The 26,129-nt window shown below is 56.6% G+C and overlaps 13 protein-coding genes across 13 annotated transcripts; 6 read left to right on the top strand and 7 right to left on the bottom strand.

Moving 5' to 3' along the window:
- Positions 1–116: 116 nt before the first annotated feature.
- J3D65DRAFT_608029 (uncharacterized protein) lies at positions 117–563 on the top strand (the record flags this gene model as incomplete). The annotated part of the gene is made up of 1 exon (XM_066798539.1): positions 117–563. One exon carries the CDS (start codon positions 117–119, stop codon positions 561–563), a length of 447 nt encoding a protein of 148 aa, XP_066649787.1.
- On the bottom strand, positions 559–2,565 carry J3D65DRAFT_643217 (uncharacterized protein). Its single transcript, XM_066802073.1, has one exon. The coding sequence runs from the start codon at positions 2,485–2,487 to the stop codon at positions 778–780; it is 1,710 nt and encodes a 569-aa protein (XP_066649786.1). The 5' UTR covers positions 2,488–2,565; the 3' UTR covers positions 559–777.
- An 803-nt stretch (positions 2,566–3,368) lies between these two features.
- J3D65DRAFT_672737 (uncharacterized protein) lies at positions 3,369–6,538 on the bottom strand (the record flags this gene model as incomplete). Its single annotated transcript, XM_066803515.1, has 2 exons — positions 3,369–6,046; positions 6,097–6,538. 2 exons carry the CDS (start codon positions 6,536–6,538, stop codon positions 3,369–3,371), a joined length of 3,120 nt encoding a protein of 1,039 aa, XP_066649785.1.
- Positions 6,539–6,843: 305 nt separating this feature from the next.
- J3D65DRAFT_562764 (mitochondrial 37S ribosomal protein mS37) lies at positions 6,844–7,362 on the top strand (the record flags this gene model as incomplete). Its single annotated transcript, XM_066797584.1, has 3 exons — positions 6,844–6,973; positions 7,139–7,218; positions 7,276–7,362. The coding sequence occupies 3 exons, from the start codon at positions 6,844–6,846 to the stop codon at positions 7,360–7,362; spliced, it is 297 nt and encodes a 98-aa protein (XP_066649784.1).
- Positions 7,363–9,087: 1,725 nt separating this feature from the next.
- On the bottom strand, positions 9,088–9,882 carry J3D65DRAFT_562731 (ribonuclease H-like domain-containing protein; the record flags this gene model as incomplete). Its single annotated transcript, XM_066797582.1, has 2 exons — positions 9,088–9,297; positions 9,367–9,882. 2 exons carry the CDS (start codon positions 9,880–9,882, stop codon positions 9,088–9,090), a joined length of 726 nt encoding a protein of 241 aa, XP_066649783.1.
- Positions 9,883–10,050: 168 nt separating this feature from the next.
- Positions 10,051–11,366, bottom strand: J3D65DRAFT_643211 (ribonuclease H-like domain-containing protein). The gene is made up of 2 exons (XM_066802072.1): positions 10,640–11,366; positions 10,051–10,584 (listed from the first exon to the last, which is right to left on the bottom strand). The coding sequence occupies exons 1-2, from the start codon at positions 11,111–11,113 to the stop codon at positions 10,348–10,350; spliced, it is 711 nt and encodes a 236-aa protein (XP_066649782.1). The 5' UTR covers positions 11,114–11,366; the 3' UTR covers positions 10,051–10,347.
- J3D65DRAFT_643209 (uncharacterized protein) lies at positions 11,367–12,215 on the bottom strand. The gene has a single exon (XM_066802071.1). The coding sequence runs from the start codon at positions 12,115–12,117 to the stop codon at positions 11,518–11,520; it is 600 nt and encodes a 199-aa protein (XP_066649781.1). The 5' UTR covers positions 12,118–12,215; the 3' UTR covers positions 11,367–11,517.
- A 925-nt stretch (positions 12,216–13,140) lies between these two features.
- On the bottom strand, positions 13,141–13,734 carry J3D65DRAFT_672733 (uncharacterized protein; the record flags this gene model as incomplete). The annotated part of the gene is made up of 1 exon (XM_066803514.1): positions 13,141–13,734. One exon carries the CDS (start codon positions 13,732–13,734, stop codon positions 13,141–13,143), a length of 594 nt encoding a protein of 197 aa, XP_066649780.1.
- A 174-nt stretch (positions 13,735–13,908) lies between these two features.
- On the top strand, positions 13,909–14,906 carry J3D65DRAFT_643205 (uncharacterized protein). Its single transcript, XM_066802070.1, has 2 exons — positions 13,909–14,061; positions 14,151–14,906. The coding sequence occupies exons 1-2, from the start codon at positions 13,926–13,928 to the stop codon at positions 14,843–14,845; spliced, it is 831 nt and encodes a 276-aa protein (XP_066649779.1). The 5' UTR covers positions 13,909–13,925; the 3' UTR covers positions 14,846–14,906.
- Positions 14,907–15,137: 231 nt separating this feature from the next.
- On the bottom strand, positions 15,138–16,833 carry J3D65DRAFT_643203 (uncharacterized protein). The gene has a single exon (XM_066802069.1). It carries the CDS (start codon positions 16,676–16,678, stop codon positions 15,446–15,448), a length of 1,233 nt encoding a protein of 410 aa, XP_066649778.1. The 5' UTR covers positions 16,679–16,833; the 3' UTR covers positions 15,138–15,445.
- A 1,817-nt stretch (positions 16,834–18,650) lies between these two features.
- On the top strand, positions 18,651–19,553 carry J3D65DRAFT_180799 (uncharacterized protein). Its single transcript, XM_066794335.1, has one exon. It carries the CDS (start codon positions 18,773–18,775, stop codon positions 19,412–19,414), a length of 642 nt encoding a protein of 213 aa, XP_066649777.1. The 5' UTR covers positions 18,651–18,772; the 3' UTR covers positions 19,415–19,553.
- A 2,874-nt stretch (positions 19,554–22,427) lies between these two features.
- J3D65DRAFT_183121 (uncharacterized protein) lies at positions 22,428–23,928 on the top strand. Its single transcript, XM_066794338.1, has 2 exons — positions 22,428–23,430; positions 23,563–23,928. Exons 1-2 carry the CDS (start codon positions 22,790–22,792, stop codon positions 23,786–23,788), a joined length of 867 nt encoding a protein of 288 aa, XP_066649776.1. The 5' UTR covers positions 22,428–22,789; the 3' UTR covers positions 23,789–23,928.
- Positions 23,929–24,354: 426 nt separating this feature from the next.
- On the top strand, positions 24,355–24,875 carry J3D65DRAFT_608019 (ATP synthase subunit; the record flags this gene model as incomplete). The annotated part of the gene is made up of 2 exons (XM_066798538.1): positions 24,355–24,448; positions 24,538–24,875. 2 exons carry the CDS (start codon positions 24,355–24,357, stop codon positions 24,873–24,875), a joined length of 432 nt encoding a protein of 143 aa, XP_066649775.1.
- Positions 24,876–26,129: the final 1,254 nt, after the last annotated feature.

The following is a 26,129-nucleotide window of genomic DNA, read 5'->3' as shown; positions in this document are numbered from 1 at the left end:
GTCACTTCCTGCTGCACGCCATCTTCGCCGCGCTCACTGCCGCCTCCCCAGCAGGCACCGCGACAGCCGCAGCAGAAGACGCCCTCACGCACCTCCTCACGCGCGAGTGGCCCGCCATGCTCGACCCAACCTACGCCTCCGGCGCCAGCTGGGAGTACATGACGCCCGGCCTGGACGGCGCGGCGCCCGTGCCTGCGCTCGACGCGTACACATCGCTCGCGCATCCGTGGGGCGGCGCGCCCAGCTACGTGCTGCCCATGTACGTCCTCGGCGTGCGGCCGACGGCGCCGGGGTTCGCGGCGTGGGAGGTCGTCGTGCCGGCTGTCGAGGCTGTGAGGGGCGCGTTGGGCGTGAGGTGGGCGAGGGGAAGGGTGCCGGTTGTTGGAGGGAGCGTGGAGGTGGAGTGGACGTGGGAGGAGGACGAGGGCAAGATTCAGGTGAAGGTGAAGGCACCGGCGGGGACGAAGGGGCGCGTGAGTGTTTTGGGGAGGGAGGTGAAGGGGGAGGGTGCTGTTGAGGTTGATGGGGGCGAGGAGCGCGTGGTCGAGTTTGCTTTGGCGTAGATATACATCGAATGGGAGTACAATTTACTGCAGCTATTTCTGCAAGGCAGAGCCTTATGGCTTTTCTAGACAATCCAACCCGTCTCGACAGAATGCCAGCCAGCCAGCCAGCCAGCCGCCAACAAATAAAATCCAACGGAAGAATGCAATACAGGAAACATCCCCTCTCCAACACGCCACCACATTTTGTGAACAGCAACTCCCTGCTTCGCATCTAATAAGCATCACCCCAATCCACAGCGCCCACCTCATCCTCCTCATCAACCACCCCCGCCCGTCCCCTAGCCCTCCTCTCCTCCTTCTCCCGCATCTTGCGCTCCTTACGCGTCACCAAGTGCGGCGTAACAGGCGTGATGGGCGTAAACGGCATATACGGCGAATACGGCGTCATGGGCACGCCTCCACCTCCCGCGGTGCCAGGCGTGCGCAGCCGCGACGCAGGGGACAGCAAACCGCCGCCGCCGCCGCCGCCGCCGCGGTGCCGCGTCTCCAGGACCGTCGTCTTGGTCGCGACGGGCGAGTAGGCGTCGGTGTCGGGGTGCAGCGCGCGGAAGGGCAGCGTGCTGGTGCTCGAGGCGGCCGAGTGCTGCGGCGGGCCCTGCTGGGACGAGTGCGTCGCGGTGGCCAGGCGCAGGGCGGGCGGCGGCGGCTGGTGGTGCTGCGGGCGGTCGAGGAGGACGGGCACCGTAGCGGCGGTGGGCGAGGTGGGCGTTTGCAGCGGGAAGTGCGGCGGAGGGCTGTTGTTGTTCGTGCTGTTGCGGTAGGGGTCCTTGATGGGGCTGGATGCGGAGCGGCGGCTTGCGAACTGCTGCGGCACGTCTGGCCGGTAGTATGTTGGCGGGCGGTCCAGGTCGTCGTAGCGGAAGGGCCCCAGCGACTCGGCTGTCGTGGGCGTGTCGACCGTCGTGGCGGACGGCGGCTCAGGGGGTGGGCCGGGGGTGTAGTGCCGTGGAGAGAGCGGCGTCCTGGCTTCTTCGTCACGCTCTGCGGCTGAGAAGCGCGGGATGGGGCTGCTGATGCGGAGGTTGCGGATCGAGCGGCGTGGTTTGCTCTCTGACGACCCGTAGGATGGTGTCCTGGCCCTTGAGAAGAATCCACGCGGCGACAGAGATTGCGGCTCTTCCTGTTGCATGCCAAACCCCTGTCCTTCTCTTAGAGTTGGTGGAGGTCCAGAGAATTGACGACGGCTGCCACCAGATGAATGGATGGCGCGCACAGGACTCTGTGGTGAGGGGCTGGCCGGACTGGGTGGGTAAAGCGAGTTGGTGTTGAGCCTCGCCGGACTCTGAACAGCTTCTCTGGCCGCCTTTTGAATGGCATCCTCATCAGCAAGCTCTTCGGCCGACTCGCGGATCTTTTGCTTCCTCCTCTCCTCATCATGCTCCATAACGGCAGCATACAGCTTCTCCATCTCGCGCTGGCGCTGCTCCTGCTGGTTCCGCAAAAAGTGCTGGTCAAAAGACGCCATGCTCTCGGTTGCGCTGAGCGGACTCGTGGGCACGCTCTCAGGATTTGTAGTCCCCGGGTTTCGTTTGAACGCCTGCTTCAAACGGCTGGGGCTCTGCGGCGCCCACCATCTAGACCGCGTCGCCGAGCCGGGCGACATGGGCGACAGCTCGAAACCATTCGACTGGTTGGCCTTGACCACGTCGATTCGTTCATGCACCGCGCGCCGCATCTTGCGTCCAAACGTGAGCAGTGAAACGCCGACCAGGAAAACGAAGGCCAGGTAGGCGCCGATAATGCCGCAGACCTGAGCGGGAAGCCGGCTCTTGTCGTCCAGACTGTTCTTCGCGGCCGGCGCGACGTTTTTGGTAAAGTCGACGTCAAAGGCTCCTGGGGTCGAGATTGCGGGTCGAATAATGGTGAGGAGGAATAGTAGTGCGACTTTTCGTTTCAGCGGTCCACAAGTGGCTCTCAACATGATCACTCATGCCGAAGCGGGTTGGTGTGCGGTGGCTGACGACCAAGTCGCGACAGAGCTGCGACAGCGACGACGGGACTCGGGGGCTGCATGGGAAACGTTGTATATATCAGGGAATGCGAACAAGCAGCAGACGGGAAGCGTGAAAGTTGGGCCAGTGAGAGGTGAGCTCGTGCATCGTGGGAGCTGATTGGCGAGCTGTAAGCGCCCGCCCATGGTCTTCACGCTCGGCTGCACCACAACACCCCGGTGGTTCGAGTGATGTGTGTCTGCAGCTGCAGCGCCGCGCAGAAGCAGTGATGTGGCTGCTGTTGGTAGTCTAATCGAGTGGTCGCAGAGCCGGCCGCAGGATCAGTGCGAGAGGCAGAGTCGACTCGACGTTGGGTGAACAACACCAATCACTTGCGCTATTCCCCAAAGGGAACCGTGGTCAGCCGTCTTCCCAAGCGCCTCACTGCGCCAATCATCCATATTCCCCTTGCGTCTCCACCGACATTGGGCACTGCTGAACAAGTCAATCATCTCCGGCTTCTCATCTAACGACGGCCCAGCACGCGTTGCACAGACAAACCCAATTCGTACGCCCGGGGAAAAGCTTGTCGGAAAGAAGCACAGCAGAAGAGCAAAATCGCGCTGCTACACTATGCAAAACAAGCGTTTAAATCGTTGGAGAAACAGACAACACAGCCACGCCCTGCCCAAATCCTCCCGAAACGCCGCATAACCGTGTTCCGTGGTCTCAAACGCCTGAAAATGTCCCTGGATGGTATTGATAAGGGGTATCCAGTCTACCCACGCGCCGAAATCAAACAGCCCATGCAAGTCCATTTCATCGACTGCACCTATGCTCTCTCGCCTGCTGTGTGGCTTCGCCTTCCCGTCTACGCCCTTCTCCCTGCGCGTCTCCGCTGTCCAATGCTCATGCTGCTTCCCGTCGCGTTCGCGGTGTTCTCGCCACTCGTCGCACCTAGCCTAGTGACCGGCATCTTCTTAGGTGTACCGCCCGTAATCCCTACCCCACCTGCTTTGCTCTGTGCTTGTTTGGCAGCAGGCTGTACAGGCCCAGGCAGCTTGATCTTCTTGGGACTTTGGAGACGGCTCTTCCTGGCCGTAACCGGAGCTGGAGTGGGAAGTTGTGACGGAGGAAACTTCGGTGGGTTGGGCTTGGGAAGGGGAATGGGAGTTTCTTTTCGCGGCTTCTCGGCGCTCTCCACGAGGGATGCCAATGGATCCAAGTTTGTCGGCGGGCCCGTAGTCGTCTGTTTGGCTGGAGTGCTGGCCTTCTTTGGCCTGCCCACTTTGGCGGGCTTCTTAGCTTCAGACTTTGTTGCCTCAACTTCTGCTTGTACACTTTCGGGGAGCAGATTTGCCGGTGCGAGCAGACCTTTTGCGGGGGTCCCGTTGGATGCACCAAGGCCCCGTGTGCGCCTTGCACGCGGTGTAGTAGCCCTTTTCGATTTCAGGCTCTCGTCAACGCCCCCGCTGGCCAGCTCATCGTCCGACAAAGATTCCGGAGTGGGATTCTCCATGTCCTGGAAGTAAACAAGTTGCTGGTCCCATTTGATCATGCTCGCCTCGAATATTTCAATATCGGGGTTGGAACAGACGAGCGGAGAACCGCTTGGTGAAGGTTCGGCTTTGAGCGCCTCAGCCTGGAGTTTCTTGAGTCGAGCCGGTGCAGCTACAGCACCGCCCTTGTTGCGGCGGGTGTTCGTGCGCGTGGCGATTGCAAGCTCTTGAGCCTCAGTTTTCTTCAACACGACTGGCTCGTTTCCATCTGCACGGCGGACAGGAATGCGGTTCGGCGCCGGTGCTGCTGCAGTCGAAGGGATGCGCGTCGTTCGTGCCCTGGAGCTGCGACGGGTAGATCTGGGTTCTGGGGTAGGTTCTTTCTTTTCTGTCGGAGTTTGATCCAACGTTAGATCTGCAGTAATGTCTTCGCTCGGCTGCGAGGCCGTCTCGGCAGGCAGAACTTTGGCCTCTGCTTCCAGTCTCGGTTTCTTAATCGAGGGCTTTAGTTCTTCCTCCGATCTTGATCGCTTCGATGGAGAGTCGCCGCTGAGAGGGGAGTTGGGATCCTTTGATTCGAGGGCCACTCGTGGCGACGCAAGAGCTTGCCGAACGCGACCCGAATCCCGGCGGTTGGTGAAGGACTCGCGTTTCGACATTGAAGCCGTTCGGTTTGCTTTTGCCGCATCGCTTCGAGAGAGGAATTCCTTCAGATAGGCAGTGTCGGCATCCGTGGGTGATTCCAGTGAGGCATCCTCTTCTGAACCATCTTCTTCCCTAGATGACAGGTTTTCCGGAAGGTGGAGCGTCAAAGTGTCCGCAACAGAAGCGAACCTGGGTGACTCGGTATTTGAAAGCGAGGGCGATGGCATGTCGATCAACGAATCCTCCGCATCTTCAGATCCGTCGCTACCGGTCTCATTCAAGTCCGCTTCTGCACTTTCTGGCTCCTTCTCTCCGTCATCCGTGTCAAGAGCTTCGCCGAACAACGAACTAGCGCTGAATTCTAGGTTGGGTCTTCGAGGCGGTTCCACTGGGCTCGTGGAGAAGCCAGCATCTTGGGTAGAGTCCTCAACTTCGTTTTCAAGTTGCGCGGATCGATCGGGCTCCTCCTGCTCCTCGTCTTGTTGAACGTCCGGCCTTTGGGCGACAGATCCCTCTTCAAACGCGTCCGCGGTGCCTTCTTCATTTGATTCAGTCACAGCTTCTTGCACTGAAACCTCAGCCTCTGGCTCTTGGGCATCATGGTTGATGGTGTCGGTCTCTGGTATCGCCGTCTCGAATTGTTGACGATCCTGGTTATCTGCTTCCAATCGACTCTGCGCAAGCATTTCCGAACCACCAGTGGTTCCATCATGAACAATCGAATCAGAGTCCGCAATGGCCTCAGTTGGCGCACTGCCGGGGGCAGCCGTGGCGGGAGAGGTGATTTCTGGCGCAGTCTCTGGCTGTAGGGCATCTGAATCCTGCTCTTCCGAAACTTCAACAACTCGGTGCTGCGGCTTGTCTTCCGGTGCTGCGATTGGCAGCGCATCGGCACTGCCTAGCTGTTCTGCAGCGTTCTCCAGCTCCAGGGTCTCTTCACTCCCAGTATCGGCAACGCCGCTCTCAGGCATTGTGTCTTGACCAGAGGCCTCCGAGTCAACAGCCTCGAGAGGAGCAGCGCGGGAGGCAGCATCTGCCTGAAAAGATATGTCCCGGTTTTCGTCTTTCGCATTCACCTCGCGGGTGGGGCTACCTTCATCCTCTTCAGCTGCCTGCTCAACCACTTGTTCTTCCGCCTCTTGTTCGCTAGTAATCGACAATGATGCGGAATCTTGATCGACCTCATCAGCGGTTTCCTCACGCGCGGTCTCTGAGGTCGCAGAGTCTTGTACGGTTGCCGTCGTCGTCTCGAAAAGCGTGTTGTCCAAAGACAGCGAGTCTCGTTTCTTGATGATTTGCAAAGAAGCCCTCCTAGATCCCATGCTACCCTTTGCCTGTTCGCCAGTCCAAACGGAGCCGTAGGTGGCAGAGCTCGACTCGGAGTGGTCCATGGAAACAAGTTTGCCTGAGTCTGTCAGCCTTCGACATCACAAATCCAAGAGCGCTGCTGCATACGTGCGATCCTCCCACTGTGTCTTCGCGGCGAATCATCATACCGCGTCGGCGCGAAAGCCTTGCTCTTTGGGCGGACCCTGCCCGGCGTCGCAGTTGGGTCTTCAGGCGGCGCGTCCAGAACGCGTTTCTTGACGATTTTCCTGGGACTCTGCATGCCACCGTCCTCGTCCTGGTTCAGCGACTCCTTCCCATCGCCAGTCTTGGTCTGCGATCGAGTCGTTCGCAATTCGTTGCGCTTCCAGACCTTGCGGTACTTGCCAGTGCGCGCAAAGGGCGAGTGCGGCTGGCGTTCCCAAGCGCGCGGCGCCTTGGCCAGGGGAAGAGAGGCGGGATCAAAGGCAGACGCGTCGGTGGCATCCCAAGAAGCGTCGAAGGACGGAGGTCGCGTGGGTTGTCCTTGCTCCGCGGGCGGCGGTGTGGACGTTGTTGAGGAGTCGGTCATGGTTCGCAAAAGCGCACTGAAAACCTGCAGATGGAGGAGATTCGAGAAGACTGGACACCACTCGATCCAGTCTCACTCAGCCGGCGCAAGGGTAGAAGATGTCGACGTGTGGGCGCAGTTCGGGTAGTGATGTTTTCGTTGACGCTGCGATGTAAACATGGGCGTGCCGATCGCAGCGTGGCCGTTGCCGAGACGCCGAATTTCTGCCGGGCCGGGCTGGATTTTGGGACCACGCCGTCGCTCTACGACATTCAATTGCACCGACCTTCGCACCTTTGCCACGACTTGGACCGCAGACATCGACAATGCCTCCGCCAAAGGCCAACGGACCGAAGCTTCCAAAGCGCCCGCTGCCTCCTCTGCCGAAGCTGCGCGTCAAGAACCCGAACATCGTCGAGCCCAACCCATGCCTGGGTGTCATGTCGTCAGTGCTGGGTACGTCGAAGCTTTCTTGCTGCCGGATACATTGAAAGACTTGGAGAGAGACACTCAGGAGTGATGGTCATGGAAGAGCTGTGGGCGCAGCATGTTGGATTGGACGCTCGACAGCTCTGTCTTGAAACTGTTCCCAGGAAAGATGTGCTGATGTGCAACATGCAGGTTGCTGGGCTTCGCACGGATACAACGTAGCAGGCTGCGCAGCAGTTGAGCAACAACTGAGAATGTGCATGGACGCGCCGGTAACAGCACTTCAGCCAGTCCGCCAACTCGTCGCAACTCTAACCAGAAGACTCCAGAAATCCAACGTGACCAAGACGAACAACATCAACTACCACCTGTCGCGCATGTACCCCAAGCTCGTCGGACCCCACAAGCGGAAATAAAGGAAATAGGAAGCATTGGATTTGGCACGCGACGCATTTTTTCGTACACAATCTCCACACCCGGTCCAGCACTTTTGCGGAGGCGGGTGGGAGAATTTGAGACACTTTCAGAAAGAGCAAGAGTGTTTGTTTAAAATGTGCATATAAACGGGCTGGCGTTAGGATGGGTATACCACAATTCTCGTACCTCACAGAAGCAGCCTCACGCCAGTGAATTGCTCGTGATGGGATGGGTTGATTCGATTCGTGAGGAATGCTCAGACGACGTCAAGAATCGAGACGGGTCGCAGAGACGATCACACAGCAACGACCAGTCCGGTGTCATTAGGGCGGCGGATCGGAGATCTTGCTTCTGAACTTTCAGATCTGGGCCCGCGGGCGTAGAACACCAAGGCCATGATATGACGACAAGGTAGACGCAATGGCAAAAAAGCAAGATAACCACCGCCACAGGAAGAAATGAGACTTCCTTGGTCTGGGTGCACCAATGAGCGACTGCTTCCCAAGTGCAATGAGAGCAGTGCATGAATGCTCCTTGAGTGCACCTCTGGCAGCGAATGAATGCTCCTTAAGCGCATCTACGGAGCAAATGAAAGCTCCCAAGATGCACACACGTTGCCAGAAAGTCTCATCTCTTTCGACACTTACTCTGGCCAGAAACCTCTCTCTCGTCACAGCGCACCATCCAAAAGAATGCGGCGCGCCCGGCGACTCGAACTTGCGCACATCCACTTGCTGTTTTAGGACGTTTCGCTTCTAGCAAATCAACAAAGTAGTGAGGGAAAAAAAGTGGCAATTTAGGGTCATGGCCGTACCTGCCTCCTTGTGCTTCAGGGAGGTACGGCCATGACGCTAAATTACCACTTGGGAATTATTCGCACTTTTGGCTTTATATAGGGCAGTTGATTATTTATAGGTCCGTGGTTGGGGGACGCCGTAGAGCAGCCCTCAGAACACTTCAGTGCAGCGCAAGACTACGCCACGAAAAAGAATACGGCGCGCTCAGCGACTCGAACCTGCGCACATGGACTTTCCCTTTTCGGCCATGGCGCACAAGAGGAGACCAAAAATTAAAATAAAGGAGTGGATTGAGAGGACCAGAAGAGGCATGCCCAGGATTGAAGTGGGCCGACGTCCTCTGCTCCTCTCAATCCACCCGCATATCTGTCTGGCTTTATTGCCTTATAGCGGGTGGTTTGCAGGCTTGAGGGGTCAGGTCAGTGTGCTGGTGGAAGAGGACTTTGGGGTTTGGCACGCGCAGATCATGATGGATGGGTTTGGATTTCGGGTTTCCTCTATGTAGTGCTCTTGGCCTTCTCTCAGGTGATCTTGCTTCATATACTTGCTTTCCCTCGGCTTGATGCTCTTCGACAGGATCAACATGATGCCAGCATTTTGCTGGCATCCTCGCACTGTGCCCGAGATCATGGTGGAGAGCAACATTACGACCTGGACACGCCGTATTTTCCAACGACTGGCAGTGTTCCCTCTCGCCACATGTCTACCTGCTCTTTACTCTCCACGTCTCGGGCGCGTCCGCACATGCGCTCGGCGCCAGCTTGCGCCCGACTCTCGCCTCAATCGCGATGCGGCTCGCGGCTCTTCCTCAACCTCAGCTGCCGCTACTTCCCGTCACCTGCATGGGTTGATGACGCTCGACAGAACCAGCTCGGTCACAACGGCACCACCAAGGAGCATTCATCACTTGTCAACGGCATGTTGCCCTCAAACTTCGGCCTGGTCAACGGGCTCCGCCGGCCCCTCAGCAGCGCCTTTGGCTAGTCTGTCCGCCAAGACGTTGTACTTGCGCGGTACGTGCCAAAAGCCAATGACAATATCCTCGGGCTCCTCGAGCTCCTTGATCTTCTCGTCAATCTTGAGAAAAAGGTCGAGGTTGCTCGGCGCCTTGCCCGACGAGTTCTTGAACCCTTTGACCTACACGCGCACCGTGGTAAGCCCGAGATCTCTTGCGCCGCCCACTTTGAATGCTCGATGAGTGCTCACCTTCCACTTGGGCAGCCACTCGGTCATGCCCGCCACGACGTATTCGGAATCGGTTGCGATGACCAGCTCCGTCCGCTTCTCCTGGGCCACGGGCATCGGATGCGTCTTCCTCTCCCGAAAGTGCTTCATGCCCTTCACAATGCCTTCGTACGCCCCAATCAACTCGGCTCTCTGGCTGGTCACGTGTTCGTCCTCGAGGGGCACGCTGTATGACTGGTCCTCGGCCGTTCCCACAACGACGCCGTAGCCAGCGCGCGCCTCTTCCTTGCCATTCTTGAGACAGGCGCCGTCGGTGAAGACGAGCGAGCGGTGGTGGCAGACGTGGCTGTCGCGCTGGTTGTTCTGGCCGCTCAAGGGGTGCACGCAGCACAGCGAGAAGTACTCCCCGCACCACTCGCAGCTCCGAATGATTTCCTCGACCTGGTGTTGCTGGATAAAGGGACAGAGGAGCCACTTGCGCCCGATGACTCCAAGCTCTTCCTGTGGCGGCGGTACTGGTGCTTTTTTCCTCAACATGCTGGTGATTTGACGGGCGAGAGACGTGCGATGTCAGAGTTGACAGGGAGCGGATCACATCGGATGGAAAACGCGTCGAAGGCAGGACGCGCTAACTGAGTCAGGCAATTGGTCGACGCCCAAACGCTGCGAGGACGCCGAGTCAAAAAAGTGGTCCAGTCGAACCACCATTTTTTCAATATGTGCTTTTGATTGGATGGTAGACTAGCAGTTGTCCGTTAATCGAATGTTGAGCGTTTTCTTCCATCCTTTCCCCCTTGACAAGTGACATCACCCCAGAATCAGTCTATAAGCATTGCAGCCGCCGAATGTCATCATCGCCAGGCATGATGCTCCCTCTTGCACCAACTGGAGATTTGCTCTCTATACCATGTTCGCCCCAACATATGTTTGAACGAAGGACAGTTAGTTTTGAAGTGATTCAGCCATGCTCAGTCTCCCAATGCGACGCCAAAGAACACTCCCTCAAAGCGCATCGAAGGCACCATAAGCAGGCATCTTCGCCCTCTCCATCTCCTGCCACTCCCGATGCACTTCAACTCCCCGTTGAGCCAAGCTGGCAGCAAGCCCATTCAGTTCTCTGGAAATGTGCATGAAGCCAACAGCCAGCACATCGTGCATCCTCTCAACCCGCGAGTCAATCTGCATGAACAAGTCGGCGTTGGCCGGCCCTCTGCCGTCTGGAGTGGCGAAACCATTTTGCTGTTCAGAAGAACAAGTTAGTTGGGCGAGACTTGATAGTGCTCACGACACATACCTTCCAGCGCGGCAGCGTCTCCGTCGACACCTTGATGACGTACTCGGAGTCGGTCGCGATGATGAGCTCTTTTTTCTCGTGATGCTGCGCACCCCTCTGCCTCTGATGCGCCCTCTCGCGCCTCCACCAGCTCTCGCCCTGGTCGATACCCAGAACGGCGCCAATCAGGTCTGCTCTTTGTTTAGTTGTCACAACAGCGTAGCCAAACTGCTGGGACAACTGTTGGTCCTCTCTCACTCCCACCGCGGCGCCGTAGCCGGCTGCGGCGTCGTTTTGGCCGTTGTTGGTGCAGGCTCCGTCGATGAAGACGACGCTTCGTTGGTGGCAGATAGTGTCCGGGTGCGCGCAGCAGTGGAAGAAGAAGAGCCCGCATTCTGGACACGCGCGGATTTGTTCAGTGGGGGTAAGTGCTTCAGCTTCTGCGCATGGTTGGAATAGACGCCCTGTGATTTCGTGCTCTGGATTTCGCGGCATGTTTTCCGCTGTCTAAAATTTGACCTGCAGCACAAGGCGAACGTAAAGAATCAGTAGTTTTGTGACAATCCCTATGTTAGCTGGAGTGTTCTTGTGAGTTGGTTGAGTCGTCGGTTCAGCCACAGCTGAGAGCTTGAGTCCAGACCAGAATCCATTTTCGGCTGGGACCCAGTGGAAGACGCAAGCCACAGGAAGCTCTTCAGAAACGCAAGCTCAAATGGCAAAATGCCGGCCACGATTAGCTTGCTGCATGTATGTCGGGAATTCTGATCAATTCGTCTTTTTCGAGAATTAGCCTCGCAACATCATGACACTCTTGAAAGACTCCTAGCTGTCCCTTCCAAGCGCCGAAGACTTGAATTCTCCCTGCGTGCATCCTGTAACCGAGGGATTCGTCCTGTTTCTCAAACATACACGACCTTCAAGTCGACATTCGAACACCCGTAGATGGTCCTCTGACCCTCATTCTTGACGCTCAGGACAATATCTCCAGCCTTGCCGTACGATCCGGGGACAAGCGACACTGGGCAGGCCATCCAGCCCCCAGTCCATCCGTCCTTCCATCCAAGCAACTCATTGTTCACGATACCAACCCCAGGACTTCCCACGCCACACGCGTTGACATTGACAGTGTTGGCCGAGGGAACCGTCGCCGTGCCACCAGGCGTCACGATTATACCACCTGTGCTACCCCTGCCATCGCCGTTTCCGCTCGGGTCGCGGTTGACAGTCGTATACGTAGTGCCGTTGTCGGTGAGCGTCCACTGCGCCCACTTCTCGCCGCCGGACGGGACGAGATAGACGGAACCCATGCAGGACTTGTCTGTGAACGGCTTGAAGGCAGCCTCGTACGAGGTGACGTTGGGCGTGATGGGAAAGGCCGTGACATTGGCGACAAGCTTGAAGGGCGCGGGATTGAGCAGGCCGCGAGAATCGAGTATTGCTGGAGCGGCTGCCGCGAGAGGCAGGAGCAGCGGGAGAAATGTGGCGGGCTGAGGGAACATTGTGATGGTGTTGGGAATGTTTTAATCGAGGAAATGATTCGATGCGTTTCTGAAAAACTCCTGATGTTGGCAGGGACGGAAGAGGCAGTTGTGTTGTACTGCCAGCCAGCCCATGACCTTTGCTCAGCTCTTTTATATGTCTTCGTCATCTCTTGCGACCACGCCGTGCGTCGCCCCGTGGTTCGTTGCTGACACGATCTGCTACGGACAACTGCAACCTGATCTGTTGTATTGCGCTGGAAGTGAGCGGCATCCAAACAAAATCAAAATGACATCAACGTTCCAGTAGGGAGAACCAGCAGTGCTCGTGTTATTTGGGGTGAGCTAGGCCGTCACTTGGCGCCACAAGGACCAGAATCGTTCATTGTGGGGGTTAGCGCTGATGCGCTGCTCCCCTTGCGGAGGCTGAGCCCTGTTGCTGACCCCGCCTTGACATTGGCTTGTTTAGCTTACTGCAAGTAGAAGTAGCTGTCTGCGGCAGATACAAGCCGAGAAGAACAAGTCTGACTGTTCAGTTGTCTCGAAAACCCGGTCCTGGTTGGAATCGCGTCCTTCTTTGGCTTGGTGTCCGCGAGATCTGGTCAATATTGGGGATGTTGTGCCCCTTTCCAGGAGCTCAATGCTGGACAAGTGTTGTGCAACACGCTCGGAGGCTCCGTTGCGATGCGACGTGCAACGTGGGTTAGTCTAGAGCTGGAAAAGTCCAGTCAGACGGCTGAGGTTCCGTGAGGAGATCGACGAGATTGTCCGACAAGGCGTTCCATGCCATTCGTTGCTCGGAAGGGTGGATCCGAGAAGGTCCTTTGGCAGGAAGATGAACGGCTTCGATCCACTCGAAGGATGCAAACCCGCTGGCTCGTGTAGCCAAATCCGGTCCATGAAGGCAGTGTGCAACCTGTGCTGTTATTGCTGAACTGCAAAGTCCGGATTCGGACACCTTCTTGGAGGACCAATTCGTACTGCTGAGTAGTTGTAGAACCGCGTATCCGTAACGCCATTCTGCGTCCGTCACCTGCCTCTGCCTCATGCTCTCAGTCCTGCCTCGGCCGCCTTTTTCAAGCCCTCTCCCCAGACCTTCAGGCCGTCTTTCACCATCCATCCTGTGAGCCACTTGACAAAGTAAGCCATCGGGCCTTCGAATGTCATGTACGTCCTGTACGTGCATCTTTCGCCCTCTGTTCCCTGCCCGTCTCCTTCGACAACAACTTCGTTCACTCGGCAAGTCTTGAGCAACCAAGGCGGCATGCCCCAAACATCCCAGCATACACGATAGACGCCACGCTCGCTTGATCCTGTGTCTTCGGGTGTAGAGAGGGACGTTATTTCCTCGGCACTGCCTCCAGGAACCGTCACCTCATGTCCCCAAATCCGTGTTCGCACCTCAAACTTGAGCACTTGTCCAACTTGTAGCGCATCATCTTGTGGTCCAGACCGCGGAGCTGAAGGGTTCGGGGAGGCTTTCAGAACGTGCGCGTGTGGTACGAATCCGTTCCAATCTTTCCATGTTGAGCGGGAGGTCAAAAGGGCGAAAACAGCGCCGGGATGCGCATTGATGGGGATGGAATAGGATGGAGTGAAGACGGATTGCGAGGACGACGGGACAAATGAGGCGGACATGTTAGCTGTAATGATGTCGTTCAGCTTCAGGGCTGTTGTTTGGGGAAGGTTGAGGGCAGGCATGGGTTGGAGCTTTGGGATACGCATCTAATCTTATCAATCTGCCATGTGACCTCGCGCCGGAGCGGGGACCCCTCTTGACGCGTCTCGTCTGCCTTGAATGATTTCCAACACAGCTCGATAGCCATGTCATGACCACCCAACCGGAACGACAGAGTCTGACCTTTTATCCCCCGCGTTATTTCGACCTGTCTCCGACGTACCACTCATGGGCCAAACTCACTGCGGCCGGCGTCCACGCGCTGCGCAAACCGCCGCCCGGCCTGGGTAGGTAAACACGACATGCAACCTCCCGCTCAGTCGCTCCTAAAAGTCTCCTTGCTCCTCGCTAACATTACACTTCTTCTTCTGCTTAGGTCACTCCACCTATATTAGCAGCGTTATGTCACACAAACCTTTCTTCCGACTTTTCTACTACCTGAATCATCCCATCCGCTTCGTCCGCGTCGTTGGAACCGTCGTCGAGATTGGAGCGCCCACGCCCCTCCTCGTCCTGTTCACCCTCGACGATGGCTCTGGCGCTACGGTTGAAGTCAAGCTCGAACGGCTGCGGCCCGACCAGCTCGACAAAACGGGCACTCACGAAAGCAACACGGTCGTCCCCAACGTCCGCGTCGAAAGTGGCATCGGCTTCCTCAACGTCCTGGTCGATGGGACGGTCGTCGACATCGGAACGGTCCTCCGCGTCCAATGCTCCCTCGACTCGTACCGCCAAATCAACCAGCTAGAGCTGAAACAGTGTTCGGTGATCAAAAGCACGGCCGACGAGATCAGGAACTGGGTCGGGACCGCAAAATACATGCGGGACATTTTGCAGGAACCCTGGGTTTTGTCTGCGAAAGACCAAGCAAAGTTGGACAGGAGGTACAGCCGAGAACAGCAGGCCAAAAGGGACAAGGAGATCAAAGAAAACCAACGGAAGACACTGCGTCAAAGAGCCAAAGAAGAGTGGTACCGGGTACGCGACGAGAAGAAGAAAGTCCTGGAAGAGAAGCTGGAGCGTCGAAGGCAGAAGGAAGAGGTTTTGATGAATCGTGGCGCACTTGTGTAGAAACGCCTGTGTTTGGAATATCGGTCACAACTCGAGATTTGTTCTGCTGCTGATGCGTACAGTCTAGTGCTCTCATCATTCTCGCATCCGGTATCTCATTTCTGTACATATCGTTCCGCGCCGCGCACTGCACAAATTAATAGGTCAATAGTGGCACCCTGGGACCAGTGGCGTGCCCAAGCTTTGGTCATCGAGTTGGGGGGGCTCTGACGCGCAGGCTATTCTCTAGGCCATTTATCATCAGTTGACTCTCAGGTAAGACGCCCTTCACTGCATCGTCACGGCACGAGCTGTTTTCTATAGCAGTCCATTCCAAGTCGTGCTATCTAGATGAGCAAAATCAGAACGCAACCAAAAGCCAAAGCAACCCAGGCACAAAGGCCGGAAGGAGAGTTCGGCTCAATGCCAGCGAAAAGCCAGAGGTCCAAGCAACCAAACCAGCATCAAATCCAGCAAATCAAAAAGTGTCCAAAGGATTGACGAGAATTTTGAAACCCACTCTACCAAACACCCCAGGATATTTTCCCACCGGTCCACAAAACTCCAAGTCCCAAGCGCCCGCAAGTGTGTCGTCGTCGTCTACGCCCGAAATCGCTCCGCTTAGAAGAAGCTGCTGAGCCAGGTCCACCAGCCGTTGGTGACGGTGTAGATGAGGGAGCTCTCGCAGGTGTACGAGTCGGAGCCGGACGAGGGGTTGAAGGGGACGACGTCGGTGGAGGGGGAGACGGCGTTGTAGAAGAGGACGCACTGCATGCCGATGGCGACGCCGTTGCGCTTGACCGTGTAGGCGTTGAAGCTGCTGCACGGCAGCCAGCTGCTGGGGTTCCACCAGTTGCCCGTCTTGCGGTTGAGCGCAACCTGGGCCGACGCGTACGCCGAGCACACCATGGGGTCGAAGGGGCCCGGGAAGAACTTGGAGCCCATGCAATTGCCGGGCTTCTTGACGATGCCGCCGCCGTTGCACGGCTTGCCCGAGCCCCACGTGTTGCTGCCGGGCTGGTTGCAGGTCGGCGGCTTGGTCGTCGTCACGTTTGGCATGCTGTAGCCGTTGGAGCCGGTGATGACGACGTGGAAGGGGCCCTGGTACTGGCCGACGTTGGTCGCCGACTTTCCGTCAATGTACGAGCCGTACAGCGAGCACTTGAAGTAGATGGTCGACGCGTTGCTGCAGCTGGGGTCGTTCTGCTCGTACAGCGGGTCGCGCTCGACGTAGATGTTGAACGACTGGCACAGCTTGGTGTTGTCGCAGAAGGCCGCGCACCCGGCGACGTCGTAGCTGTCGAGCGTCTTGTAGCCCATGTACGTGTTCATATCCGTCGCTCCCTGGAGGTCCTTGAATGTCTGGGTGTAAATGCCGCTCTGACCTGTGACGGCAAGAGGAGCCTTGTTGGCATCGTCATGGAACTCCTGGTCAGCCAGGAAAGCCGCGTCCGTGTCAGGAGTCGGGACAATGCCAGCACCAGTTGGCCTGATGGAGCAAGTGATGATGGGCGCCGTGGTTGTAGGCACAGTAATAACGCTGCTCGTGGTAATGACGCTGGTGATGGTAGCAGAAGCGCTGCTGACGATGCTGGTGATGGTGGTTGCAACGGTGGTACTGGCGCAGTTGGCATACCAGTAGTTACGCTTCTTCAGCGTGGTGACTGGGGTTGCAACGAGGTTGCTGGCAGCGCTCGCGGCGGCCGCCTGCACGTAGGATGCAGTCGAGTCCGCCTTGAGAGATGGGGCAGCTGGCCAGGCAGGGTCGACGGTAATACCGTTGTCCCTGGCCGCCAAAGGCGAGGACATGGCAATGCCAGCAAGGGCCGAAAGAGCGAAAACGGAATTCTTCATTTCGACGGTCGAGGTCTGGTAGTGACTGACTTTGACTTGGAACGAATGCTCTTCAAAGAGTGAAGAAAGAAGGACTGAACGAGGACACAAGAGACTGTGGATGAAGCTGATGATGAGAAACAGAAGGGAAGGCCGGCCTTGATATACAAGAAGCCTCGAGGTCCAGGCACAGGGCCCTCTGTCCGGTGCCGTGAACCAGGCGCTACAAGGCGGCATTGCCGTGGACCTGGACTCCGGCATAGCTTCCAGCTTCCATCCGTATTCTTCAGTACCACTGGATTAACCGAGCCGCTAGGCCATGGCCTGGGACCTGTCCGAAAGGACACTAAGCTGGCCTTTTTGCCTCATTAGGTACAATGTGGCTACTCCAGACGGCGCCAACCGCATTGTGGGGGATTTGGTTCCGCGCGGATATCGGATACGGATTCTCTATCTTCAAGTGGGCTATTTTGAGCCGCCGACACTGCGCGGAACTCGAGAGATACGAGAAGCCGTCGTAGAAGCAATGAAGAGTCCTGGAAATAGAAGTCCTAATTTTGAGGATGCACTAGAGCACCAGCGTCATAGTTGGACATGAACCGACGGAGAAAGGATGCTCAGAAGTCTTGTGCCAACGACAGCCCCGAATGACCGCGTCGACAAGGTCACCACGGGACTTTGCAGGACTTGGACTCGTGGTGACAAAATGTTTGGAGCGTGGCGTTGACGCTAGCGCTCTGGCCGATAGTTGACAGGCCTGGCTAGATTCTGGAAAGCTTCGACACCAAAGAGTGGTTCTCCACGGTAGATCTGGACTTGACTTGGAGAGGCCGATTCTCCACGGATTCAATCTGCAGCCGTCGCTTTTTGTCAACGAGCTCTCCCAAGACAAAAGACTAGACTGCGACGAGAAGAGCTTGTGGAGCTTGCCATCGACGAGCGGCCAACAACCTTTGGCGCCCATGCCCTTTTCGGGATCGAGCCGCCTCAGCATCTCCCACCAAGATACGATAGTAGCAATCTCGGCTCGCGGATGTCGAAGCCTCTTGGAGAATCACAGCCGACGCCCAATGAGCGTGGAAGGCCAAGGTGTTGTTTGGTCGACGTTTTTTGGTCCGCGAGGTCAAGACGAGTTTAGCGGCCTCGGCCCTGCGTCGTCCTTCCTCTCAACCACGAGCTGGACCCGACCCAGACTTTTGTGCAGGAACCAGGCAGATGTTCCGGGCTGGAAGTAATCGGGATTTTCCGCCTTCAGGTTCCAGTGAGGCTCCCTGGATTGCGGGACAGTGGGCGGAGTATCGTACCTCGCGTGGTACTTGTTCCACGTGGCACTGAACGCCATCTCGACTTGCGCAGGTCATGTATGGCCTCTGGCGATAGAATTGTTACGTTCGTTGCCCAAATCTTTCCTCTCCAACCCAACATTTCTGGAAGGACGGTCAAACAAGCTCCTGCAGCGAGTCTGTGCCCAGGGGTGCTGAGTAGAGCCCTTTGGACATGATGAAACTCGGAGCTCGGATGAATATTGCGAGACAAGATCTGTGAGCCAGGTCAGAGATCACAACAGCAGTCTTCTGTGCTGCAAACTCAACCTTTTGGAAATCTCTCAAGTGCTCTCTAGCAGCAATCACTTGTGTCAGCACTTGGCTCTTGCTTCCCTCATCTCCCTTCCCGGCCTATGTCGTTGTCCATGCTCGCCAAACCAATATGAAAGTAGTGCAGCAAGAGCATTGAAAGTCTTCGCGGCGATCAAAAGCAAACTTTCAAGCTGCTTCAGTTGAGGGGACTCGAGAGAATGAAAGCACCCATCCATGGTACATGTACATGTAGTCAGAATCAAACCTTTTCTTGGCCGACGTGTCGAAAGGAAAGTGCAGTGCTTCCGTTTGTAAGGTACGCCCCGACTTTGACGACATCAACGACCCGCCATGCCCAAATAGGCTTAGTGCTGCGAGCTATCCCGGTACTTCCGCACATGCTTCTCCATCTCAACCAACACTGACTCAACGCATGAGCTCCCGCCTTTGCTACCATTAAATTGATTCTCTGCGCATTACAAGGGAGAGCAAGACGCGGGATTCTCCCCCCCACAGCCTTTTGCTCCAATCCACCATCATGGCAGAACGCAACGCAACCGATCCTCTGAGGGCACTCCCGGGCGAGCTCCAAAACGAAATCTTCAAGCATCTCGACTATCCGGCGGCCATGTTACTCGCCTCTACCAACCGTTACTTCCGCCGCGTGGTCAACCCTCTGACACAGGTCTCTGACGAGGACAAACTCGTCTTCCTCCGGTACGCGCTGTGCTTCCTGGAGCAAAACAGACACAAACCCGCCTGCTTTACCTGCTTCCGCGTAAAAGAAAGACACCACTTTCCAGCACAGAGCGCCGTGCACAGCGTTGACGGTACAGGACGCTCCTGCTTCTCCTGTGGAGCCGAAGAGATTGACAAACGGGTCAGCGCGCTTTGGGAAAAATTCCTGCCGTGGTTTATGATGATGGGTTGCAAGAACTGCGGTCGTGGCCGCATGAGCTCTACACCTTTCAGATGCACACAGTGTTTTCCGAGTGCACCTTGGACAGCTTGGCGTTCAGAACCCCGGCTGGGGGAACTCGCCCCTGGATGGCTCCCATTTTCGGACTTTTGGAAAGCTTTGATACATAGGGCAAGAATCTTTCAAAGGCATCCAGACGGGGAATGGTATCTGCTCCAATTGAGATTGGGCTCGCCGGCAATGCTTGCCGGCTTGTTCTAGTCCCATCCCGGTTTCGACATGGACGAGTCAAGATGATTCTGGGGTACTCCGTCACGGCGGAAGGCCTGGAGTTTCGAGTCGTCAAGGAAAGCCAGAAGATTCCAAGAGCAGATTTCTTGCCCTGCAGTGGACTGAGTTTAACGTCGTCGCATTGTTACTTCGTTGTTTTTGCCGCATCATCTACTATCTTTTGCTCCAGATTCCATTGACTTCTGTTTTTTCTCAAAGTTGCGTTTGCCGCCGGGCTGCGAGGCTCTTCCAGCCGTCGATTCTCCACATGGTTGCTAAAGGAATTATTTGGTCTCAGGCCGACTTCGACGCTCTTCTCAACCTTTCTCCGCGTCAAGCGGTTTCCATCAAAAATGGCGACAAGGCCGTAGCCTCGCAACTCCATAGAACCCGATTCATGTTGTCGCGTACCGTCGATTGGGCCTTGAGCGCATTCCGCTTTCTGCAAACTGTCTTGGGCTGCGGCGACCAAGAGGGGCGCGACATGGATCATCCCGAGCATTTTCAGCACCAACACAATCAACTGACGCACCTCCCAAATCCACAGCCGGCTCCTCCTCATGCGTTCGGCTCGGTCTGTTCGACATCATCAGCAGACAATGGCCGCATCGGCGCACTGCCTGGCGAACTGCAGAACCAAATCTACCAGTACCTGGACTACCCATCGGCCATTTTCCTCGCTGCGACCAACTGTTGCTTCAGGCGCATCATCAACCCACTGACTCTAGTGTCTGACGAGGCTAAGATTGCTTTCCTGAAGTATGAAGGAATTTACAAAAGCAAAGGATGGGGCGTGGAGCTTGCTTGTCTCAAGTGCTTCAAGCTTCGAGCGCGCCGCCATTTTGACACGGTCGAGCGGTCTTGGCTGGCCTCAACCGGTTTGATGGATGTGTGGCGGGGGCCAATGCAAATTCAATCCAGTGGTTTCGTGCGCACGCTGCAAACGTGTTACGACTGCCCCGGATCCATCACCGAGCGCCTGCACGACCTGCACCGGAAGGGCCCCGCGAAGTGTGGCGGGACACCAAAAGAAATGGGACGAGTGCTGAAATGCACCAGGTGCTCAAAGCTGCGATGGCCAGGCCCCCGTTCCTGCAGTCGCTGTGGTGATTGCATCTGTGACTCAGATGACCACTTCCCGGTCCTGTTCTTGCCTGGATGCGAGGGGTGTGGAAAGCCTTTCACACATGACCTTATCTCATGGCGAGCGCAAAGAGAGGGTTTGGAATGGGGCCAATGGATTCCGCTCACATGGCCCGAGTACGAGGAGCTCCGGCTTGGGAAAAAGAGAGAGTAAAAGGACCTCACTCTCACGAGCCTCGCTGTCGTGCATCATGGAAGCAGGACCCTGAGGGCGCCTGACGGAAGGAATTGGTGATCCAAAGAAGGTGGAACTAGGATTCCGTCGAGCAATTAGCATGGCCAAGACTCAGATGTCAAATCTTCCTCGTCGTATCGATGTCCATGGAAGAGTGATGCTTGGAGCCCAATGTCGTGACGCACAGCGTTCCTGCTCTGACAATACTGGCAATGTCAAGTTGGCGTGGGGAAAAGACAGCCACAATCCATTCGTTCTGAGACAAGAGCTGAGAGCAGCCGCATGTCTAGCATCTGTCATCGTGATGTGTATTCACGCGTTCCTCAATAGTGCGCTGCGAAGCCCAAAGCAGGACCGGGCAAGGGGAATAACGTATCGGAGCCACTTGCAAATATGCGTGTAGCTGTTGACCCCCGATCGGACCACCTGGAAAACGAATATCGTTACGCTCAGCGTCGTCTTTTGCCTGTTTTTGTCTCCTCTCCGCGAAATGGCGTTCCAGTCACACTTGTTTCCGAGAAATTGACAGGCGGTGGAAAGAAGCCGAAAACTACCTTACCAACAGACCGACGTGGTGGTTGTGAGAAAGAACGGGACTTGCGAGAAGAAACTGGACGTACATCCTTTTGCCATCTCATCTGCTCACTCGTCAGCGAAGCGTCATCGCAACGTGCGTGCAGACCGCAAAGTGGCTGGTGGTTCTGAGAAGCGAAGAAACAGACAACGAAGCCGGATCAAGTCTCAAGATCCATGTCTTCGACAACAGCTACCATGCCCTAGAGCATCCGTGGGTCGTAGAGACCGGGTAGGTGGCAATTCCTCCGTCTCACGGCTTTCCTGCATCTTGCTCTCCCTTTCTGGCCCATACTGTCGCGTTGTTTTCGTTAAAGCAGCCTGCCAAAAGATGGACGTGGGGAGACGCGATTGCTGGTCTGGATATTCCGTCTGCGCAGTCATGCCCGGTGGTTGCCCAGTCTTGGTCAAGGAAGCAGTTTATGCTTGGTTTTGTCAGCCATGGTGGCACGGACACCCACCAGAGACCTTGGAAGTCTCAATGAGTTGCGTCGATAGCAACGGGGCTCTGTCGAGCGCAGTAGTGGGGTCACGTCCTGCGCGATGTGTGAATTTGGAGTCGTCCAATTGCGGCGAGGACTCAAAAGTGGTTGATCTCGGATTGCTCTTGAAGCCTGCAGGTGCAAACAGCTTCGCAGGTCAACGAGGTAATTCGTTCTGGGGCTTTACCATGCAGGCTGTGCCGGTGTCAGAGACGGGGCATCGGATGCGGCTGAAACTTGATCGACGATACTCTTGTGGAAGTGTTTGATTGGGTTGGCGGTTTCCTGCAGCCCCTGGATCCGCGGCTACCATTTGCTTCCGCGATAATCTGTTGAGTTGCCGTGTAAAAAGCTTGACGATGCATTTGTGCTCTTGGTCGTATGGAGAGATCGCATTACAACTGGAAAATGAGTTGTTTGTTTTTCTCGAGACCAGTTCGACAAGAGATCAGAGATAACAGGCCGCATGGGGTCTGCAAAGACTGCTGTGTCTAGCAACTTGCTTTCTTTTCAACGAGTCGCAAAGATACTGCAAAGCATGTCAGATCTGTTGAGAAAGGCAGGAGCAACGGCAACATCAGGGGCCTGGGGACGGCAAAGACCTGGACCGTCACAACAGCATCGATCTGGTGTAACAGTCTTATCGAAAAAATTTCAACCACTGTAGACAATATTGTGTCCGACAGGGCTCATGGCGCATCCAGCAGGTCGGTAGCGCAGGGCTCCAAACGCATCCAGGTACCAAGAAAAGCACACTGGCGGTTTGAGACAGGGGGCGAAACTTTTCCAATATTTTCTCGCACAGTTGTTGCAGTGGCACAGCAACAGGCACATGGGGAATCGACTCGTCATGAACGGCTGCAAAGGCGTCTCGACGCTCTGCGAATCACGCACGTGGGGGCTTTCTTCGCGCCCTTGGGCGTTTGCGGCATCTGCAGGAGCGGCCGCTTTTGGACAGTTGAATGAAAAAAAAATCTCGATGACAAAGGAAACATGCAAGTCTGCGAATGCCGAGGAGCCAGCCACTTCCCACATGCAGTCTGGAGATTGCAATGTTGGAGCGTTATCAGTCAGCCGCGGCGCAGGAGGGCATGGCAAGGAATCGGCCCCCTTCCCGGTACATCTCAGCAGGGGGCGTCAGATGGTGATAGGGGGCAGTGTGCCCGAGAGCAACCATTGGAAGAGCAACGAAGAGTCTGGAGCATGACTTGCTGGATGGGGGTTGATGAGGTCATAGAGTGCGGTGATGGCACATGGTCCCCAGGAAACAGGCCAGCGAGGATCTGGGGAACATCTGGAGGCCCGCAGAGAAGAGCGCGCCGCGAAACCAACGATTGTTCCGTGTACAGGCGTCGTGCTGAGGTTGTGCAGGGCATAAGAGACGATGTCGAAGAAAATTTTCCGCCGGACAGGGGCATCCCTGTCGCTGCCGGGAACCAAGACGGCCCGACTTTCGTCTTGATCCAACGTCGCTTCACATCGACAGAACTCTATCGTCTCCCTCCCTGTCCATCCAACCGTTGCGCCACGCCCGGCAGCCTCAAGCCTGTCTCGAAAGAGCTCGGACAATTGCCCTTGACCTCAAACAATGTGCATCAAGATACCCGGGGGCGGGGGGCGAGGCCGAGGCCAAGGTGCGCTGCCATGATCAAGACCAATCGGGCACAAGACCCACCACTTTCCTAGTTACGGAGGGAGCTGTCGTTTGAAGGTTGATGAAGAGCTTCGATTCGTGACGGCAGAGACCCGCACTGACAGAATGCCAGGCGTCGCGGCGCTACCACGGACTCAGCTGCGATCAAGCCCTATCTCACCGTCGGGACGATTCGGGAGCCCTTGTGCCCTGATGGCACCGGTCGCACCAGCCACAGCAGTCTCGTCTCTGGTCAGCCTCGGTGTCCTGGAGCCTCCAAGTTGCGTTTGCAAAGTGTCGTCGTGGAAAAACTCTTGCCGCTGCAGCGCTTCGAGAATGCGATGCCGGCCCTGGCATAGGGCTGCTGCGTGCAGATGATGGCGCTAGGTTGCTTGGGGCAAGGCGCCGCGGATGCTTGCTGCTGGAGATGGCGTCGCCATGCCGTCCGAAAATTCGCAGACCCACCCCCGGGAGCTCGGGGACAAACGCGCCGCACAACGGCCCTCTGGCAGAGGGACGGCGAGGCCTGGGGGATGGCAGAGACGTCGAGGGCCAAAGTCTGGCAAAGAGAAGAGCAGTGGCGCCCTTTTATGTCGTGGGGAGCTGGCGGTAGTGTCGTCGAGAGGCGGCGATCGAGTATCAAGTGGGCCTGGAGGTGCGCCGAGAGGCGGCGATTGGACAGCAGGTTGCGAGAATTTCGGCCGCCGGTCTTCGCTGCTGGCCGCCAGAGACGTGACCCCCTTCGACCGCCGCCCAAGGCACAAGGGAAGGCCACGGGCCACCTGCGAAGCTCGCTCCAGCTCGCACTTTTTCCTCCGGCCACAGCTCCCCTCCTCTCTTCCACTCCGACCCTACCTTGATCCAAAGTCCATCCCGAAGGTTCAATCCATCAACCCACACCTTCAATTCCATCTCCTCCATTACAATGGCTGCCGCTCGCGTCACCCCCAAGATGGCCACCCTCGCCAGGGCCGCTCGCCCCGTCTTCCGCGCTCCCGTCCAGCAGCGCGCCTTCACCGGTACAGCCCATCCTTCCTGACCTCGAGCTGCAAAAATTTCATCATCATCATCAATTGATCAAGCTTGCTAAATGCCTTCATCTCAACAGTTGCCTCCAAGAGCACTGCCTCGCCTCTCCAGGCCGTCAAGCGTGCCCAGCCCTCTGCCATCCTCCGCGCTACCAACCTCAACAAGCGCCAGTACAGCTCCGAGATGGCCAACGCTCTCGTCCAGGTCTCCCAGAACATTGGTATGGGTAACGCCGCCATTGGTCTCGGTGGTGCCGGTATCGGTATCGGTGTTGTTTTCGGTGCCCTCATCACTGCCGTCGGCCGCAACCCCGCCATGCGTGGCCAGCTCTTCTCCTACGCCATTCTCGGTTTCGCCTTCGTCGAGGCCATTGGTCTCTTCGACCTCATGGTTGCCATGATGGCCAAGTTCGTGTAAACACCTTTACCCAGGGGATGACTTAGAGCGGCGGCGATTGGAAGGGTTTCATCATTGGCTCGCTAAACCCCTTTGGGCCACGTGTTGTCCACTTTCATCATCGACGTCGTCTCTCGGCGGAGGATCTGGGGATGGAAGCCTACTACATCATTCGTGGAGGAAACGACTCTCATCCAGTTGATTCTGAGACGAACGGAACGGTCTTGTACTAGTACAGCAGGAGTACTGCATAGAGCCAGCGAGCAAACCTGATGGTATCTGATCATAGAAGGGACCACTTCCGCCACTTTCATCAATTTTCCCTCGCCTGTAATGTTGCCAATGTATTCAATGACTTGCAAGATGAAGCATTGGAGCCAATGGGCCCGCAACCGCGTCTTTGCCGCTGCTCCAAGCTCAGCTCAGCTCGACTGGGCTCCCAGACAGCTTCACGCGTCGTCCCAGCCAGCCCCGAGCTTTGGGAGCCCCTAGCTCCCTGCCCCCGCCATCACATCACGTCGCTGTGTTTCCCCGCGGTCGGGCCTCTCCGCATCCCAATTGAGCTGACGTTCCTTTAGCGAGGTGGCATGATGACGGGTAGGGGTTGCGGTCATGACTTGTTTGCGGCCCAGTCACGTGGCGCGGTGGTTTACCTGGCTGCCGGTGCGACGCCCGTTCACACCACCAACGAAGCTTATGTTGACCGCAGAGGAGCTGCTCGTCGTGTCTGATCGCTTGTAGGCTTGACGCCCTCTGGCGTGCACGTTGTCTTTCATTCTGCCTGGGCTAGGAGTTCTGGCAGAATCTGCTCGCCTGCACTGGTTGAGGTGTTGCCAGGTGAATCGTCTCTAGCTTCACGGCACACTTGCTGATTGGCAAATTCAGTGCTTCTAAACGTGCTCATCCAGCGCATCAAGAGCACTCCGTGTGCTCGACATGAATACATTATCTTGAGCCTTCCCAACATCCTGTTTTCCTTCAGATCTCGACTCTTTCCACTGTCAACGCGTCTCCCGATTTCGGCTACGCTCTTAGCACGAACCCCACTCCTCTATCTGAGCAACGATTTTCTTTCAATCTTCTCAGCATCTTCAATTTTCCACCGCGGTCCATGCAAAAGTTGCTTCTAGTTGCTACCAAAACAACTCACCCCAACAGCCATCAGTCGCGATGCCGCACCACCGACACGAAGAAGTAAGTCCCAGAGAAACTCATCCCTCCGGCAACGCCGTAGCGACAACAAAAACACCACCATCAAACCCCGAGACACCAAAG

This window comes from Phyllosticta citribraziliensis (genome assembly GCF_038025025.1).
Source record: "Phyllosticta citribraziliensis strain CPC 17464 chromosome Unknown J3D65scaffold_18, whole genome shotgun sequence".
NCBI classification, from domain to species: domain Eukaryota; kingdom Fungi; phylum Ascomycota; class Dothideomycetes; order Botryosphaeriales; family Phyllostictaceae; genus Phyllosticta; species Phyllosticta citribraziliensis.
This window is presented reverse-complemented; position numbering and strand designations above follow the sequence as displayed.

Bases quoted from the DNA above. Each gene is read 5' to 3' on its own strand.
- J3D65DRAFT_643217 (XM_066802073.1), bottom strand. From the start codon at position 2,487: ATGTTGAGAGCCACTTGTGGACCGCTGAAACGAAAAGTCGCACTACTA.
- J3D65DRAFT_643211 (XM_066802072.1), bottom strand. From the start codon at position 11,113: ATGCCGCGAAATCCAGAGCACGAAATCACAGGGCGTCTATTCCAACCA. The intron at 10,585-10,639 runs GTATGTGTCGTG...TCTTCTGAACAG, and splicing joins AGACGCTGCCGCGCTGGAAG to CAAAATGGTTTCGCCACTCC.
- J3D65DRAFT_643209 (XM_066802071.1), bottom strand. From the start codon at position 12,117: ATGTTCCCTCAGCCCGCCACATTTCTCCCGCTGCTCCTGCCTCTCGCG.
- J3D65DRAFT_643205 (XM_066802070.1), top strand. From the start codon at position 13,926: ATGACCACCCAACCGGAACGACAGAGTCTGACCTTTTATCCCCCGCGT. The intron at 14,062-14,150 runs GTAGGTAAACAC...TCTTCTGCTTAG, and splicing joins CAAACCGCCGCCCGGCCTGG to GTCACTCCACCTATATTAGC.
- J3D65DRAFT_643203 (XM_066802069.1), bottom strand. From the start codon at position 16,678: ATGAAGAATTCCGTTTTCGCTCTTTCGGCCCTTGCTGGCATTGCCATG.
- J3D65DRAFT_180799 (XM_066794335.1), top strand. From the start codon at position 18,773: ATGGCAGAACGCAACGCAACCGATCCTCTGAGGGCACTCCCGGGCGAG.
- J3D65DRAFT_183121 (XM_066794338.1), top strand. From the start codon at position 22,790: ATGCAAGTCTGCGAATGCCGAGGAGCCAGCCACTTCCCACATGCAGTC. The intron at 23,431-23,562 runs GTGCGCTGCCAT...ACAGAATGCCAG, and splicing joins GGGGCGAGGCCGAGGCCAAG to GCGTCGCGGCGCTACCACGG.